Raw genomic sequence first — 15,660 nt, 5'->3', positions numbered from 1 at the left:
GTCTTTTCTTCTTTTTTAAAATTATTTTTTTAATCTTTTGCTAAACCGAATAACTATCACAAGGCCAAAGGTTGTAATGACACACTTTATATAAATGTGGCAGTTGAGTGCTATGTTTATGGTTAGCTTTGAAACATTGTCAACCGTATCTGAACTCTGATAGTTACTGAGTGAGCATATTAACATTAATTTGTCGAAATATGAACTTAGTAAGTTAACGTATGTCCAGAAATAGCCAATATTCTGATGTGTCCCACCGCAGTGAACGCAGCACTGCTGTGTTCAGTCCCACAGTGTCCCGTCGGAGGACAACCATCAGTCTGAACTCGGGAGGGGGAAGCGCTAGGCTGTGCAAACTCCCAGGATTTACACTCTGCCATTTTGATCAGGACCGGGCCGACGTCGGAGTTCAGACGTGTCCATCAAAAAACAAACAAAAAACAACAAAGCAACAAAAAGTCATGGCCTGAATTAGTCACTGCTGCTGCTAAGTTTGTGAGTATGTTTTCCTTTTCGCTTGTACTCAGGGAGCTGTGTTTAGTTCAGGTCACGTTGTAAAAACCAAATAAACTGTTTTAGTGTACTCTTTTTTTTTTTTTTTTGTAAGTGTTGACCAGGTGTGCTGTCGTGTCGTCGCTCGGTCGAGAGTGACTGGCGCGTGTGGTGCTCACCTAAAAGTGCGCAAAGCCAGAGCACGATAAAAGTAAACTCAGGGTGACAACTTTACTCCTTCGAGCTCGTGCGTCAAAACAAAAGGCGCGGAGCTTTATCCCAGGATTGGGCCTCTCTGTCCGGGACGCGGGGCTGCCTCTGTTGTGGATGACAGCATGCTTGGTACTGTTTTGTGTGTCCAGTCTTGAGTTGCCATGGGACGAAAAGAAATGTTGTTTTCCAGCAACTAGTGTTTGTGTCTGGCAGCCAACTGACCGCGCGCTGGGTGTGACAATGAAACAGTGTATCAAATAAGTGTGATTTAACAGGAGGCATACAGTTTATCTGCGCATGTAGATGATATTAATAGGAAATGTGTAGCCTTTTTTTAATACAGTAAACTTTTAATAAGTATGGCTAAATGTGAGATTTTGTAACTTTTGCTGGACTGTAGCCACTTTAGCAGTGAAGAGACCAGTGCGAGAGTCATAAAGACAGTAAAGTAGCCCAATCATAGTCTACTAACATTAGATAACATCCTCTAGTAGCAATCAAAGCTGCTACAGCAGGAATGTTAAACTCATTTTACAAGTATTTTGATTACATGTAAATCTTCCCGTTTAATTTTGTTACATAAGTACAATTTATAAAAATAAATGCATTTGGACAAGTGAAATGTACTTGGTAGAGGGATTTCCAACTCATTTTACAATGTAAGCCACATACAGCCCACTTTGATTTGAAGGGGAAAGAAACTGTTTAACTATACATTTAATCTCTGAGATATTTTAATGTAAGAATAAGAAGAGCAGTTTAAACAGGACATGCCAGATTGAGGAAAAAAAATGCTGCTCTAGGTAATGAAAGGCATCTGTTAGCATGTCTTTTTGGGCTTACGTGTAAGAAATGAAGGTGTAAAATTAAATAAAAGGTTTTGGTTGCTTTTGCTCAGAAAGTTTTTGTTAATTCACAGTATTTGTTTCCTTGTGGACTCACTGTGAAATTTCTATAGTAGATTGTGGGGGGGGGAATGGGTTTTTTCCTTTATTGAGTGGTTTATTCATTACTCAGGAGTAATGGAGGGGGTCATTATCAGTAGGAAAAGCTGTAAAACCAATGAAAATGCAGTTAAAAAAAAAGTTCAAAATGTATGCTGTCTTTTACATTTTCCAAAGCAGTTCAGTGGGATAGATTTGAGTATTTTCCAGGTCAACTCTGGCCTGTGGGGCTTATGTTTGTCAACCCTGTACTAGAGACTGCAGCTTAAACCCCCTGTGTACTAGAACTAATATCTATACATTTTAATTTATTCTATTATTTGTTTTCATACTTTAAGCACAAGTTTATAATAGTTTATCCCTTCATTCCAGATGAAAGGAAAGCATAATTAAATGAGTAAACTACATCCACAAACATCCCCCCATTCATTCCTCCTCATTCTGTTCCCAGTCATGCTTGTCTGAACTGGAACAAATTTCCACAATAAATGCGGCAGGGAATCCCGGGATTAAAGTGTATAACTAACATAACGCCGATTCATTCAACGTGTGAGGAGACAAAAAGAGCTGCGGCACCCACACTCGCTCCTGTGCTTTGTGTTAATGGGAGCTCACTTTGCACACGATGCCACTGCTGCCACTGGAAATGGGTCATCACATTTTCAGCTCTGCACTAGTCCATGCTCTCATTGTGGTTACAATGGTAGCAACCTGCCCTCTCATTTTAAAGTGTCTTATTTTGTTTATTTATATATACAAGTTTTATTTCGAAGGAAAAATATTCCAGGCTGTGGTGTGAATGTACAGGAAGTGGCCAGAGAATCCAGCAGGAAAGTGTCTTCTTTAATCAGGAAGCATCTGTCTGCTGAGTTCAAGCCCTGGTGTGTGTGTGTGTGTGTGTGTGTGTGTGTGTGTATTTGTTTTTTCAAATTCAGCAGTTTTGTTGAACCACAAGACTTTCCACTCAGTCATCATTTATCAGTAATTAACCATATAAGCAATACTATTTTCAGTTGTTTCATGGCTGTTCCCCTTTGTGGATTGCATGTTCTCATGCTCCATGCTTAATTTTTCCACTATCTGCCAGCTGATCTGTTAGCGCGTGTATTCATCCTCCCATGCAGTTTTGAAAAAACCAATATCAAAATGCTCTACACGACTGGCGCCTTTTAAAGCTTACATTTTCAGCAACCAGCGAGGCCAAATAGCTGTGGTTAAGCAGCATTAGACCTTGTTAATGTCCATGAGGTGTGCAATTTTTTTTTTTTTTTTTTTTGCCTACCCTCGGTTTAGCAAGCAATTTAAATAACTACAGTAATGATCAGTATCAGTAACTTGAGAAGCCGGATGGTCTTTGTTGGCTGTTTGTCATAACTGCAGGGCTGTAATTTAAATGCAAACCAACCTGTACAGGGAGCCTGACGTTGCCCGGCAGAATTACAGGTCTTAACTTTGCATTGGTTTTTAGCTGGTAGAAATCTGATGAGGTCATCTTAAGTCTCGAAACAATAATAAGTCAGTGTAAAAGTCCTCATGGTAGTTCCGACTTGTTTTTGTTTTTAAAGTACATAATTAGTTTCATAAGGCTCTCTTAATCCCCAGTCTCTTTTCGCTGCGCTTTGGCAGTAATAAATAATCAGACCAATCCAAATTTATGACCTGTAGAACTGGTGGATTTTTGAAGTGTGATAAACTGACATTAAGATAATATTTGTTGTCAGTTCACACGAATACAGCAGCCTGCTATTTCCTGTGTGCAAAGCGGCTTGTCCCAGAGGAATGTGTGGAATGTATTCTTTTGTCCTCTGTTGATTTAGCAGAGTCTCATTTCTGCATTGCCTGCTGGAGAGCCCAGGAAGAGATGGCTGGCTTGGAAATGAGTTTGAAAGACTGTCAGTAACCCCCTGTGGAGATTTCCTCCTCCTCTGTGAATCGAAGCAGATGGATTCTATAAGTTGGAGAGACGGATGAGCTCGTGGAAACGTCTGCGTAAAACCTCGCAAACATCCTCTCATTAGAAAGATGTTCTTCACTGTTTGACTGAGGAGTTGTCAGTCCACTCTTCTGAATCAGAACACCCTCCCTTACTCACACACACACTTCCATGTTTATTTGTAGCAAGAGGAACTTTCCACTCTATGTCTCCTCCATGCAAGTCATGGCTGCGTCTTGGAGCGCAGAGGGAGCCTGTAATTGAGGCTTTCTGTCCCCCTTTTTTTATGGGAAGATGAAGCGTCTGTATTTTGTAAGGGGGCTTCACTGAGCCGGATATTACTGAGAGCTGAACTGCCAGCGCATCAAAAGGCAGATTGTGATTGAGTAGCTGGAAAATTAACTGCGAGATTGCATAAAGATTACAACATGTTTACTCTCTAACCACTGGCAGATTAGCCTGAACGTCATTCCTGTTTAGCAATATCGCCATACTTTTTCAATATCTCATTCATATATTAAAATACCATCCACCATAAAGATGCCATGCACACTTTGTCCCTTTTTGAAGCCTCGTGTGGAACTAGATGAGCCCCAGTGTACCTGCTTCTCTCATCTGACCTCATGGTTTTTTAACGAGGCTGGACTTTTTCTGCCATGGCTAACTTTTCTCCCACGCAATTTGGAGCACGCTGGCTTTGAAATATTTAGACAGCACAGCAGGTCTAAAATACACCTTTTTACATTGCAGCAGCTTTGAACTGCCACATCTCTGAAGTCTTTTGCTTTATCCTCTATGCATTTAAAAAAATTCTGAGCTACAGAGAGAGAGATTCTAAAAATCCTTTGAGAAACTGCGATGCAGTGTTTGGTTTGCATCGACAGCTTTCCAAAGTCTTGCTATTTTGACTAAGAAGAACAGATTTCTTCACCCATTTCTCAGGCTCACACTTTGTATTGGGATATTGTTAGAAGAATAAAGACTGTATCATTTCTTGTATTGCTTGCACAACTGATCTAAATGAAGGAGGTGGTCTATGTGTGAGAGTGAGTGAGTTTATTAAAGTTGCATAAACATGCATGAAATCCCTGTTACAATTACCGGTGTAAAGACGAATCTGTCAGTGCAAGAATTCCCTGCAGTCTCCTGTCACCATTCCTTTAACCCTCATCTTTATAGCTAAAAGATAAAACTCCGGGAATGAGTTTTCATGTTCTATGATGGAATTACTTCTGAGAGTTTCCAGTTAATAAATGTCTATAAAAAAAATAAATCTGTGGTGTGAGAAACTCGACTCCCTCTTCGCCAACACTGGGCTGCAGAATGCTTATTCAGCTGTCACGTCAGCGAACCTTAGGTAATTGTAATAGAGAAAAAAGAAATGAACTTTTTCCGGGTCAGGTGTTGATTAAGCTTTAATGGAGTACTTTAAAGACATGATTTATTTATGTCCTCGAGGGCTCTCTCTTGTACCGATAGCAAAGGTTTCAGTTGTTCGTGCTTTGAGATGGGAGCTGACTTTAGAGATTTGATCTAAATTAGTTTTACATTTGAACTTGGGTCAATAGTGTCTCATTCTTCTTTCTTTTTCTTCTAACAGAGAAGAAGACTTTTGAATTCGGGGACAGTTAATCCAACAAAGGAGGAGCTGTCGTTTTGAACCGGTCTGCAGACCTCTTTGGCCATGTGCTCCACAAATCACTCAAACTGGGTCACGTTTGAAGATGACAGCACACCGCTATCGTCACCTCAGAAGCCTCTGCAGTCCCCAGGACTTATCAAAGCATCAGTGCCGCGTCCCAACGGCCTGAAATTAGTGCTTCCTCCAATCAAAGATACTTCCTGGAGCTTTAGTAGTTCCCTGGAATCGCCTCAAAGTCACTCAAGTCTTAGCGGAAGTTCCTGTGTACCATGTAGCACACCGTTTAGCACTCCTGAAGGTGGGGTTCCTAGCAGCGCGTCACCATTTTACTCCAAAACATGGGACAAGAAGGACTTCTCAAGGAGTTTTTCCAGCCCAGTTACCACCTCTGTTTTCTCTCCTGCACCACAGGCCCTGAATCAAACATCAGATGGGCCAAGCCCTTTCCCTTCTTTCAAGGGTAATTCAGGACACTTTAACCCGTTCTGGGATGGACCTAGACTAAATACGGATGCGGGTAGCTCCTCCTCAGACTCTGAATCGGACAACAGCCTTCCACGTTTCTTTATACGGACCAAAGATGGCAGTGAGCCTCAGCGTGACCAGCTTTCCTTCTCTGTTGTTTGCAACAAACTGGAAGGCCTACATACAAAAACCGACAGCCAGACAGAGACAGACAAAGAAGGGCAGAGGCGGCTAAGTTGCAAAAGTGAGGTGTTAAGTGAAGGTACATCTCAGTTTGCACCTCGTGGTTTGTTTCGTAGTCAGAAGAGAGACGGTTGGTCTATCATGCTCAGGATTCCTGAAAAAAAGAACCGCATGTCCTCGCGTCAGTGGGGACCGATCTATCTCCGCTTGTTGCCGGGAGGTGTGCTACAGATGTTCTATGAGAAAGGGCTTGAGAAGCCATTCAAAGAATTTCAGCTTCTCCCTCACTGCAGGCTCTCGGATCTTAAACTGGAAAGCTACAGCGAGCCCCGCAAAGTCCTCACAGTCAAGGTGGAACATTTCTCCTACACAGAAAAGAAGCGCTTTCACCCAAAGTTCGAGGTTAGTCACGAAGCTGAGGTAGAGCAGCTCCTCAAGTTTGGCTCCACAGTGCACGATGAGATCGAGGACCTGGTGGTCTCCATGGAGGAGGAGATCTTCAAACTGAGTGTCCCCCACCAGCAGAGGCGGCACTACGAGGAACAGGAGCTGTCGCTGCAGATCACCGATCACATCTGGATACAGCTAGATAAGTGTGGGGGCGTAATGGAGCAAACAGCCTTCACCCAGATTCACTGTCTTGCTTTTCTGAACGGACTAGGAGACTGTTTTCTTGCCCTTAATGACCTCGGGTTGCTGCACTTTGACTCCAGCTATGGCTCAGAGGAGGGCAGTGAACTCTGGATGGAGATTGCAGGCTACCATTTCCACAAATGCGTGAATGAGATGGAGTTTCAGAGGTCGCGACTGATCAAGTTTTTGCCTCCTGATGCATGCAGAGTGGAGCTGATGCGCTACAAAACAAGGGTCCTAGGTTGCACTGAAATTCCCTTCTCAATCAAAGCTACGGTAACGGTTCAAGGTGCCTACGTGGAGCTCCAGGCCTTTCTCAACATGTCAACCACGTTCCTTTCTTGCATGAGGGAGTCTGACACTCACTACCCGCTGTGTGAGAATGTTGTGATCCGCGTTCCGGTGCCAGGCGACTGGGTCAAAGTGACACAGACGGTGGCCTTACTGCGACAGAGGTCTTTAAAGGCCCGCATGAACAGAAATGCCTGCTTGGGCTCAGTCACCGCTGCAGATTCACAGCCTGTCATGCAAGTGTCGATTGGCACCGTCAAGTACGAGAATGTATATTCGGCGATCGTGTGGAAGATCGACAGACTGCCTGCAAAGAATATGGGTAACGCTTATGACAGGTCAAAAAGGAACCTGTTGTACTTTTCCAGCTGTATATAGTTTTAAGCTCTGTCAATTTGGATAGTTTTCTGTGATTACATGCTTCATTGGTGCAAAGTCTGAAACATGCTGTTTCCGACCCTTTTTAGCTAGCTTTCTTATGATTGGCTGCTCCTTGTAAACAGAAGGTTTGAACAGCAGCTTTAACTTTAATGTCCACAGCCAGGGCTCTGTGAGACAAGAGACAGGACACCAGTTAAAAAGAGTATTTGGTGCAGTCTGAAGCTTTACACATACATTGACCTCATTATTTGAAAGTGTAGCCATGTTTAATCTGAGACTACTGTAACAGTACATAAGTGACAGAAATAATGAGGAGCATGATAGGTCCCCCTTAACATTTAGCCTTACACATCCTTTTGTCATACTGCTTTTTACTCTTGCCTCCTTCTGCCTATGCACAGTATGTTTGTCGTGCTGTGATGTACGACGACAGCTGCAAGTGACCTTTCTTTCCTGCTTTGCAGCCTTGGATCATCCCCACTCATTTTCCTGCAAACTGGAGCTGGGATCTGATCAGGAGATCCCAAATGACTGGTACCCTTTTGTCACGATGGAATGTGAAATTGTGGGCGCGGTTGTGTCACAGACCAGGGTTAAATCCTTGGGCACTGTGAATGACATCCAGCCGCAGAAACATGTGACCAGTTGGACGCGCTATCACTGTCAGGTGAGATGCTTCAACGGAAAAATAAAAATATCTTCATCTGTGCTTAATTGTGGATCGATTTTTTTTTTTTTTTTTAATTTATTGGAACTAACTTTTTTCTTTCTTTCTTTTCTTAGGTGGAAGTGGAAAAGAAATGGATTGAAACAGAGTCACAGAGGCAGTCTGGCTGTATGACGCAATGATGATTAAAGACACTTAGTAGAGGAAGTTATTCCTATAAAATGTTTTTCAAAATCTTAAAGGTGAAGGGATATTAAAAATAACAGGGTGAAGCGAGACTTTCTGCTTATATCTGGTTTTAGAATTCATAAAATCATGCAGTTTGGTAGCATTTCTGATGGAGGTTCTATGATTTTTATATCCTTTAACTGAGACTGAACTTGTTTAGCCCTAATAAACAATTTAACACAGTCCTTATACCTAGCACTTTACATTTAATAGATTTATAAATTGTATGAGATTTACAGCTTATACGATTATGCTTGCATCTGCAATATCTGCACTGTCCTCCAGAATTATCAACATCAATTAATAAATGCACGCCAAACACGTTGTCTAATATAAGCAACTTAAGTAATGGCCTTTTGAGATCATTACTTTAGAGAGAGGTTAAATATCAACCGATGCTACGGGTGGTGCTACTGTGTTGTCCATCTATATTTAAAGTTGGCACACTTTGAATTTTTTTTTTATTTGTACAAAATCTTTGTGGAAATGGCACGAAAATGTTGGATCGTTGTGTTTAAAGAATGGTGATGTTTAGGTAACGTCACAACATATATTGGGTACTGATAATATATAAAGTGAGATTTCTTTTTGTCTCAAGCAACAAAAGTATTGTTTATCTTGAGCGGACCCTTTGACTTTATACTGAGGTTGTGTTGTGTTGGAGGACTGTAATTTTATTTAAACAAATCAATTCTGTATCTTTCTGCTCTCTGGGTTGTGAATCGGGTTTATATATGATAATAAAAAAAGGGGTGAAGGGCCATACTGAACAAAAAGGTGTTTATTGATAACTTTTATGTATGAAGTACCTGGCTTAAGCTGGATATTATATACATCAAAAGTAAAAAAGAAAAAGCAATTAAACCAGAATGAGTCATGGTAGTACTTCTTTCACAGCTGTTATCTCGCACTTGTTTTTTTCTCCACACTTGGTAATTTACTCAACACGGGGGCAGAGCAGTTATAAACCTGCACCTCACTAAGATTCAAAACAGTGTGAAAATTAAATGCTTCCCATCACTGCAGGCTTTTGCTGAGACGTATGATTTGTAGGCCATGATAAACTGCTGCAGGCAGCTGCATGAAGTTGCTCAGAACGCCGGTACAGACAGAGAAGTCAGTAAGTTTCAGTATTGTTTCACTACACTGCTGGTGTTTTATTATGCAGTATGTTTTATAAGGGCATCTGTGTTTATGAGTCATTCTCAACCAATGCCTCAACATGCAATCTATTAAGTCTCTCCCTCTTTAAAAGAAAACGTGTTCTTCTTAAATCTGTAAAATGAGTTTTACTGCCCTTCAGCAACACTTAAAGTCCAGTTATGATTTTTTTTTTTTTTTTTTTACAAATTTTGTCACTGACAATCATAACTCTTAAGTATAGTCTTAAAATATACACTCTCTTTGTTAGGTACAATTGTTCAACTCCTTAATCCAAATGTCTAAGCCAATCGCATGACAGCAACTCCGTGTGCTGAGGCATGTTCACACTAAGCAAGGTGATTTATGTGACTTTGAATGTGGTACGGTTGTTGGTGCCAGACGAGCTGCTCTGAATAGTTCACAAACCGCTGATCTAGTGAGATTTTTCTATAAGACCATCTCTGGAGTTTATAGAAAATGGTCTAAAAAAGTGAGTGGCAGTTCCCTGGGTCAATATGGTTTGTTGATACCACAGGTCAAGGAAGAATTGCCCCATTCTTTGATAAGAAGGCAACAGCATCTAAATTAACGACTATTTACAACCAAGATGTGCAGAAGAATGGTGAATGGACTGGATCTTAAACTGTGCTTTTCTACTTTGCCTGTGCTTCAAAGCACTTTATATTATTAAGCTCATTCACATGCTGATGAACATGTGGAGAACAACTTGGGCTTAAGTATCTCACACTGGATCAGCCACAGATCAAACTACCAAGCTCCTTGCAATTAGTGGATGACCGCAGAAGACCATTCCAGGTACTACTCCTGTCAGCTAAGGACAGGAAGTTGAGAGTGCAATTTTCACAGGTTCAACAGAAGATTGGAAAAACTTTGCATGGTCTGAGGAGTCTGCATGGGTGCAGAGGAGGTGTTTGTGGTGTCATGGTATGTTTTTATTTCATTGGCACACTTTGGATCCCTTAGTACCAACTGAGCATTGTTTAACCGTCACAACACGGCCTGCCTGAATAAAGGTTTTCCACTGAATAAATCCAGTCTCAAGTTTAAATTACCCCATACTTTCTTTGTCTAAGGTTAAAAAAAAAAAAAAAAAAAAAGCTCATCGGAGAGCTAATGCAGCACTGCCTCATATCAATGTGGAAACAGGGCCTTTATTTTCTTCTAGTTCAGGTGAGGGCTCTATGCGAGTCCACAGTAGCTTTGTAGTGAAGTGACAGCTAAACCGCCTGTTTACTTCCAGCAACTGCAGTATCCACAAGGGTGTCTCGTGTTGCTGCTTTTCAGCTGCATCGCTCTCATCCTCATCAGAGCTGTCAACCAACAGTGTTGAAAGAGTCCCAGCATCGCCAAAACAGACAACTTGCAAGAAGCAGGGGTCACGGCTCCCGCTGCTGCTCTGAATCTATTGAACACCAAGTTCAAACAGTGTTTTGTAAAGGGTGGAATATTTTTAACTACCGGCATTGTGCACTCCTGGGATCAGGAAAAGTGCACTGATTTCCCAGCACTGTGCCAGCTGTGTAACTTTTCTACTGAAAGTAACCAGGAAACTAGAGAAAGAAGAGGTTATTAGTGCTGGACAGGGATATTTAAGGGACTGCTGACAAGTTAAGTCACCTCTCCCATTTAATCTTAGATCACAGGACTTGTGTGCTCAGATTTTAGAGTTGTTGCCATAAAACATGCTATTTGAGGTCCAGCAGCCACCAGCCCCTCAACCCAAACCTCCACTGAAATAAACCTCTAATATGACAAGTGCACTTAGGAAGCCCTGAACCTTCATCTTGTTTGAAGCAAGAACCTGAAATCACATTTTAAATCAATCACTTTCCCCTCCTGGGAAAAACAAAAAAGAAACCTCACGTGCTAACGCACCTGTCTGCGCGCCTGATGCTGATTGCGGTCACCTGCGCGTGTATGCCTCGTGTAAAACAATGCGACTTAATCACAGTTAATTGTCTATTATGTTTCCAAATGGGTAGAAGTCTAGTGTGAAAGTTCCCCAGTCATTCTCCAAGGATGCTGACCGACACAGGCCCAGTGGTAAGAAACGGAAACGTTTTAGTTAATCGGGTCGAACTGATCGTGAACTGTGAGTTAGATTAATGCGCCCAACAAACAAAAGGCAGTTAAGATCAGCTAGGTTTTTGTCCAATAAGAAGCCTGCTCATAATATTGTTTTACTATTTTATTTTATTTTTACTTGACTATATCTGCAGGGATGCTCAGTAAGATGTGCAATAGTGCGTTTGTTATGGCAAATGGCAGATTTATCTCGCCTGTTTATGTCACCCGGATTGAAGAGTGGCGTTGATATCCTTAGAAAACCACCTCGGGTCTATATTTTCCAGCACTGAGGCACAGAAAACAATCGTTTTTGACTTGTTATGGATGTTTTCATAACAACTAGTTTCTGTGAAGGATTTTTAGCCACCGACACCTTCTGACTTGCTCTTTCGTAAACAACTTCAGGCCAAGCTCTACTTGTCCATAATCGATGACGTGATTGACAGCGTGAGAGAGCTCTTCTTGGATGAAGGAGTTGAAGACCGCGTCCTGGATGATTTAAGACATGTGAGTTTAAATAACCCTACACTACTACTGCTATTTTTCCTAAAAGCATAAATATAATGCACTCTTGACTCAAGTTGTCAGTGACAGCAAAGTTAATCCATCTAGTGAGGGAGTGTGCACCATACCTGGAAGACATACTGCTGTGTCTTCTGCTGTTCAGCTCTGGGAGTCAAAAGTGATGCAGTCAAAAGCAATGGAAGGCTTAAGGAAAAACGCCAACCCATCCAACTTTGTGCTCCAGCTTCCTGCCAGCTACACTCAGAGTGATCAAGAGCTCACGGGTAAGCTTAAATTGCTCACCAACAAAAGAAGCACCTTAACTCTTCTTGTAATTAATACAGCTGCAAGCTTTGTGCCTTGAATATTACGGGGGGATCTTAAATGAAGACAAAGGTCAATAAACTTAATTTGAATGGCTTTTTGTACTAATATGTACACAATAGCCAAAATTACTCACTTTTTTGGTAATATTTCTTTCAGCCTCAGTTGTCATCCCTGGAAATCAAAATATCCGCAGCTTCCCAGTCAAGGCAAGTGTGATTGAGATTTACATCACCTCCATAACGTGTAATAATTACTTGCATGAGGGATGCACATGACTTGAAAGGCACTCAGAAAGGCAGTCCTCCAAGGTCTTATCTTGCACCATGAAAGAAGGCAATCATACTGGCACCAATATTTAGTTTGTTCTTCCGCTGCCTATCTCCACCTTTTATAACATGATTCTGCAGACACACCCTAAAAATTTTTTAGTTTGACAGCCTCTGAATATAGTTTTCTCATTTGGATGACAGGTTTGGTGTTTCATAGTAAAGTTCTATTAATGTAATGTATCTAAATTGTAATGATTGAATTGTTATTTTTCTTAAGCTGAATTCTTTGATTTTTATGTCTAAATTTGAAAACCAAAAAAACCCTTCTCATTAGTTATCACAGTTCCTCTTTTCGAGTATTGAAATGATTTCCACTTCACTGACAAATTCTCAGAAAAGTCCAAGGAACTCGGTAAAGATCTAAAAAAGAGAACTGTAGATTTACACAAGATGGGGAAAGTCTGAAGGTCTCCTGGAGCTGTTTCTCAACAACCTCAGATTCCAAGATCATCAGTTCAAACAACTGTACGCAAATACAAGTTACCTGGATGCATCACTACTTTTCCAAGGCCTGAAAGAAGACCCAAACTGTCACAGTCAGATAGGAAGAACTCCATGTGAGCTGTCAAGCGTGGTGGTGGTATCATGCTCTGGGACTGTTTTGCTGGACCCTGTGTGTGTGACCCTGCTGTTCAATCATCTAACCTGAAAAAAAAAAACAGTTCATAGAAATCACTGAAAGCCCTGAATTACTATATTTATGCCCATGATGAGTGTTGGTAAACTTTTGACCACAACTGCAGGTGGTTTTATAATGAGGCAAACCTCAGTATTCGTTAGTTACTTCAAGAGATAAGACTCGCAGTGTATAATTATTAAGTCTATATTTTGGAGGTGATTGTACAAAAGCTGCTATTTAATATACTTAGTCTTGTATTATCCTCACAACATAATGTTTTATTTCAGAACAATTCAGAGACACTTGCTACCTTTTCCCTCCCTGCTGGATTGGCTTACCCCGTGCAGATACCAGCAGGAGTCACTCTACAAACAGCCTCTGGTATGGAATGACTTTACAGCTTAAATCAGTTTTTATTTCCAGCCTGGCCAGGCTTCTCAAAATAACATTTCACTCTTTTGTATCACCTCACTAAGGTCAACTTTACAAGGTCAATGTTCCTGTTGTGGTTACGCAGGCCCCAGTGGGTCAGCAGCCTGCAACCCAAGCCATGCAGAAAGTCACTGAATGGAGGGAGGCTTCTGCCCCCCAGCCCACTGCAGTCCCACCAAATCCTATTGCTCCCCACGAGGTAGAAACATCCTCTGTTCCAGCTCAGTCTGTCACACAGCCAAAGACCATTTTACCCTCCAGTAAGGAGGGCAGCCTTCCCCTGCAGTCTACAGAGCCAGATTTCCCACAGGAAGAAAATGAGCCAAATCCACAACCCAACCTCAGCACGACCGCCTCACCTTGCACTCAGTTATTAGACTACCAGATCAGAAGAGAGGAGGCTCTGGCACAGATGGCTCAGAGCAGAGACATTGATGACATCCTGAAAGAAGTTATTGAGGAGGAGAGAGAAAAAGCAGAATGGGCAAGGAAGCTAGCTCCTGTGGAGTCTGACAGCCAGTCTGAAGCGACTCTTGGGGTAATTTGGAAAGAATTCTCAGTCTAATATAGCAAATATCACTTTAAGGCATAGAAAAGATCAGGTCATTGAAGTGTGGATGTGTATTGTCTAAAGAGTAGTTCTACATTTTGGGAAATGCACTCATCACTCTGTATGCTGGATAAGGCATATAGGCTTGACTACAGCTGCAGCTTTATGCTGTTTTTATGTAACATTTAATGGGCTGGCACAAAGTACTGCCACATGAAATCAAAAAGGGGGGAATGTGTACAAAATATCAGACTCTTAGGAGCACTTTAAGTGATTTAATAAAGTGGTGAAAAGTTTAAGATATAGCTATTTGTAAGCTGGAGAGGGCTGTAACAGTTGTAGTATTTAGGATGCTTGACCCACAAGAGAGACTCAAAAAATGTTTTTCTGGTAGATCAATATTTTGAACTTTTAAAAGACAGATTTTGGAGTGCCATTTTCCTTAATTTGAAATAATGGTTTACCTTGTATTTTAACATCTGGATTCAGGTAGCATCAAGTTTATCAGCCTCTCCCCAAAGCTTCTAAATCATCAACGTAGTCTGCATTTGTATCTTAAATTCATTAGCGGTACAACACAGATTGCTGTGCTGTCAATTTGAGACATTTTATGTTTCTGATATTAAATTACTGAAGCAATAGTCATTTTATTAGGACAGTTGCTCCCTTTTATAAGCTTGATTTCTCCGAATTCACAACTGTGATGTTTCTTCTTGCAATTCATTCTCAGTTGGATCTGGGCTACAGCCAGTTCTCAGACATCGTTCAGCTCGATGGGCCAGCAGGCAACTCTGACCTCGAGGAGGAAGAGGAGGTTCCCCTGGAAGAGAATGACTTTCTGGGTATAATCAATGCAGAGGCCATGAAGGCCCTGCAGGAAGGAAATGAAAGCAGTGATGGCAACAGCATCTCCTCCAGCAGCGACGGTGAAGGTGCAGATGAACTCGCTAACATAGAGGAGGAGGTGAGAGAGTGAGTTTGAAATGCATTTTCATGAGTCATGGCTTATTTCTTTCCATTAAAAGAAAACTTTCTTTGGAGAGCTCCAGTAGATTCGTGCATTTCTCCCTAAAATTACATTTTTCAGTTATATTTTTGCAGGTGGTTTTCCGAAGAGCATATCTTGATTGCATAACTTGACTATTTGTTTCCTCCATTCCGCACTCTGTTGATTAGGACCCTCTGAATTCAGGTGACGATGTGATTGAGCAAGACATCCCTGACCTTTTTGACACTGACAATGTCATTGTTTGCCAGTATGACAAAGTAAGAACTGCTGTCTTTTTATTAGCCATTATTTTCACCTCATCAAAGCCCACTGCTGAATTTTAACTGAATATTGTACTCACTGCTTTTGCATTTGCAGATTCACCGCAGTAAGAACCGTTGGAAGTTTCACCTGAAGGACGGAGTGATGTGCTACGGCGGCAGGGACTACGTGTTTTCGAAAGCAGTTGGGGAAGCAGAGTGGTAATGAACCTTAGTCCCCCTGAACAGATCAGGGAAAGAGAAACTATCATTTAAAAATGAATTTAAAATTCTTAGTTGTAGTAATGTGGCTCACAGAGCAGTTTGTGACTACTGTGCCAGATAATC

At 41.4% G+C, this 15,660-nt stretch overlaps 2 protein-coding genes across 2 annotated transcripts; both read left to right on the top strand.

Annotated features, from left to right (window-relative positions):
• Window positions 1-338: 338 nt before the first annotated feature.
• On the top strand, window positions 339-8,300 carry ston1 (stonin 1). The gene is made up of 4 exons (XM_085369396.1): window positions 339-495; window positions 5,183-7,118; window positions 7,642-7,844; window positions 7,961-8,300. The coding sequence occupies exons 2-4, from the start codon at window positions 5,267-5,269 to the stop codon at window positions 8,024-8,026; spliced, it is 2,121 nt and encodes a 706-aa protein (XP_085225522.1). The 5' UTR covers window positions 339-495; window positions 5,183-5,266; the 3' UTR covers window positions 8,027-8,300.
• A 2,955-nt stretch (window positions 8,301-11,255) lies between these two features.
• gtf2a1l (general transcription factor IIA, 1-like) lies at window positions 11,256-15,538 on the top strand. The gene is made up of 9 exons (XM_085369672.1): window positions 11,256-11,279; window positions 11,709-11,810; window positions 11,971-12,091; window positions 12,291-12,340; window positions 13,370-13,463; window positions 13,559-14,052; window positions 14,795-15,028; window positions 15,241-15,330; window positions 15,431-15,538. The coding sequence occupies exons 1-9, from the start codon at window positions 11,256-11,258 to the stop codon at window positions 15,536-15,538; spliced, it is 1,317 nt and encodes a 438-aa protein (XP_085225798.1).
• The last annotated feature ends 122 nt before the right edge of the window (window positions 15,539-15,660 follow it).

This window comes from Diplotaxodon limnothrissa, linkage group LG13 (genome assembly GCF_057381915.1).
Source record: "Diplotaxodon limnothrissa isolate DT_005_m linkage group LG13, D_limnothrissa_male_GT1.1, whole genome shotgun sequence".
NCBI lineage: Eukaryota > Metazoa > Chordata > Actinopteri > Cichliformes > Cichlidae > Diplotaxodon > Diplotaxodon limnothrissa.
The sequence above is the reverse complement of the archived record's forward strand: the minus strand, read 5'-3'. Positions and strand labels throughout refer to the sequence as shown.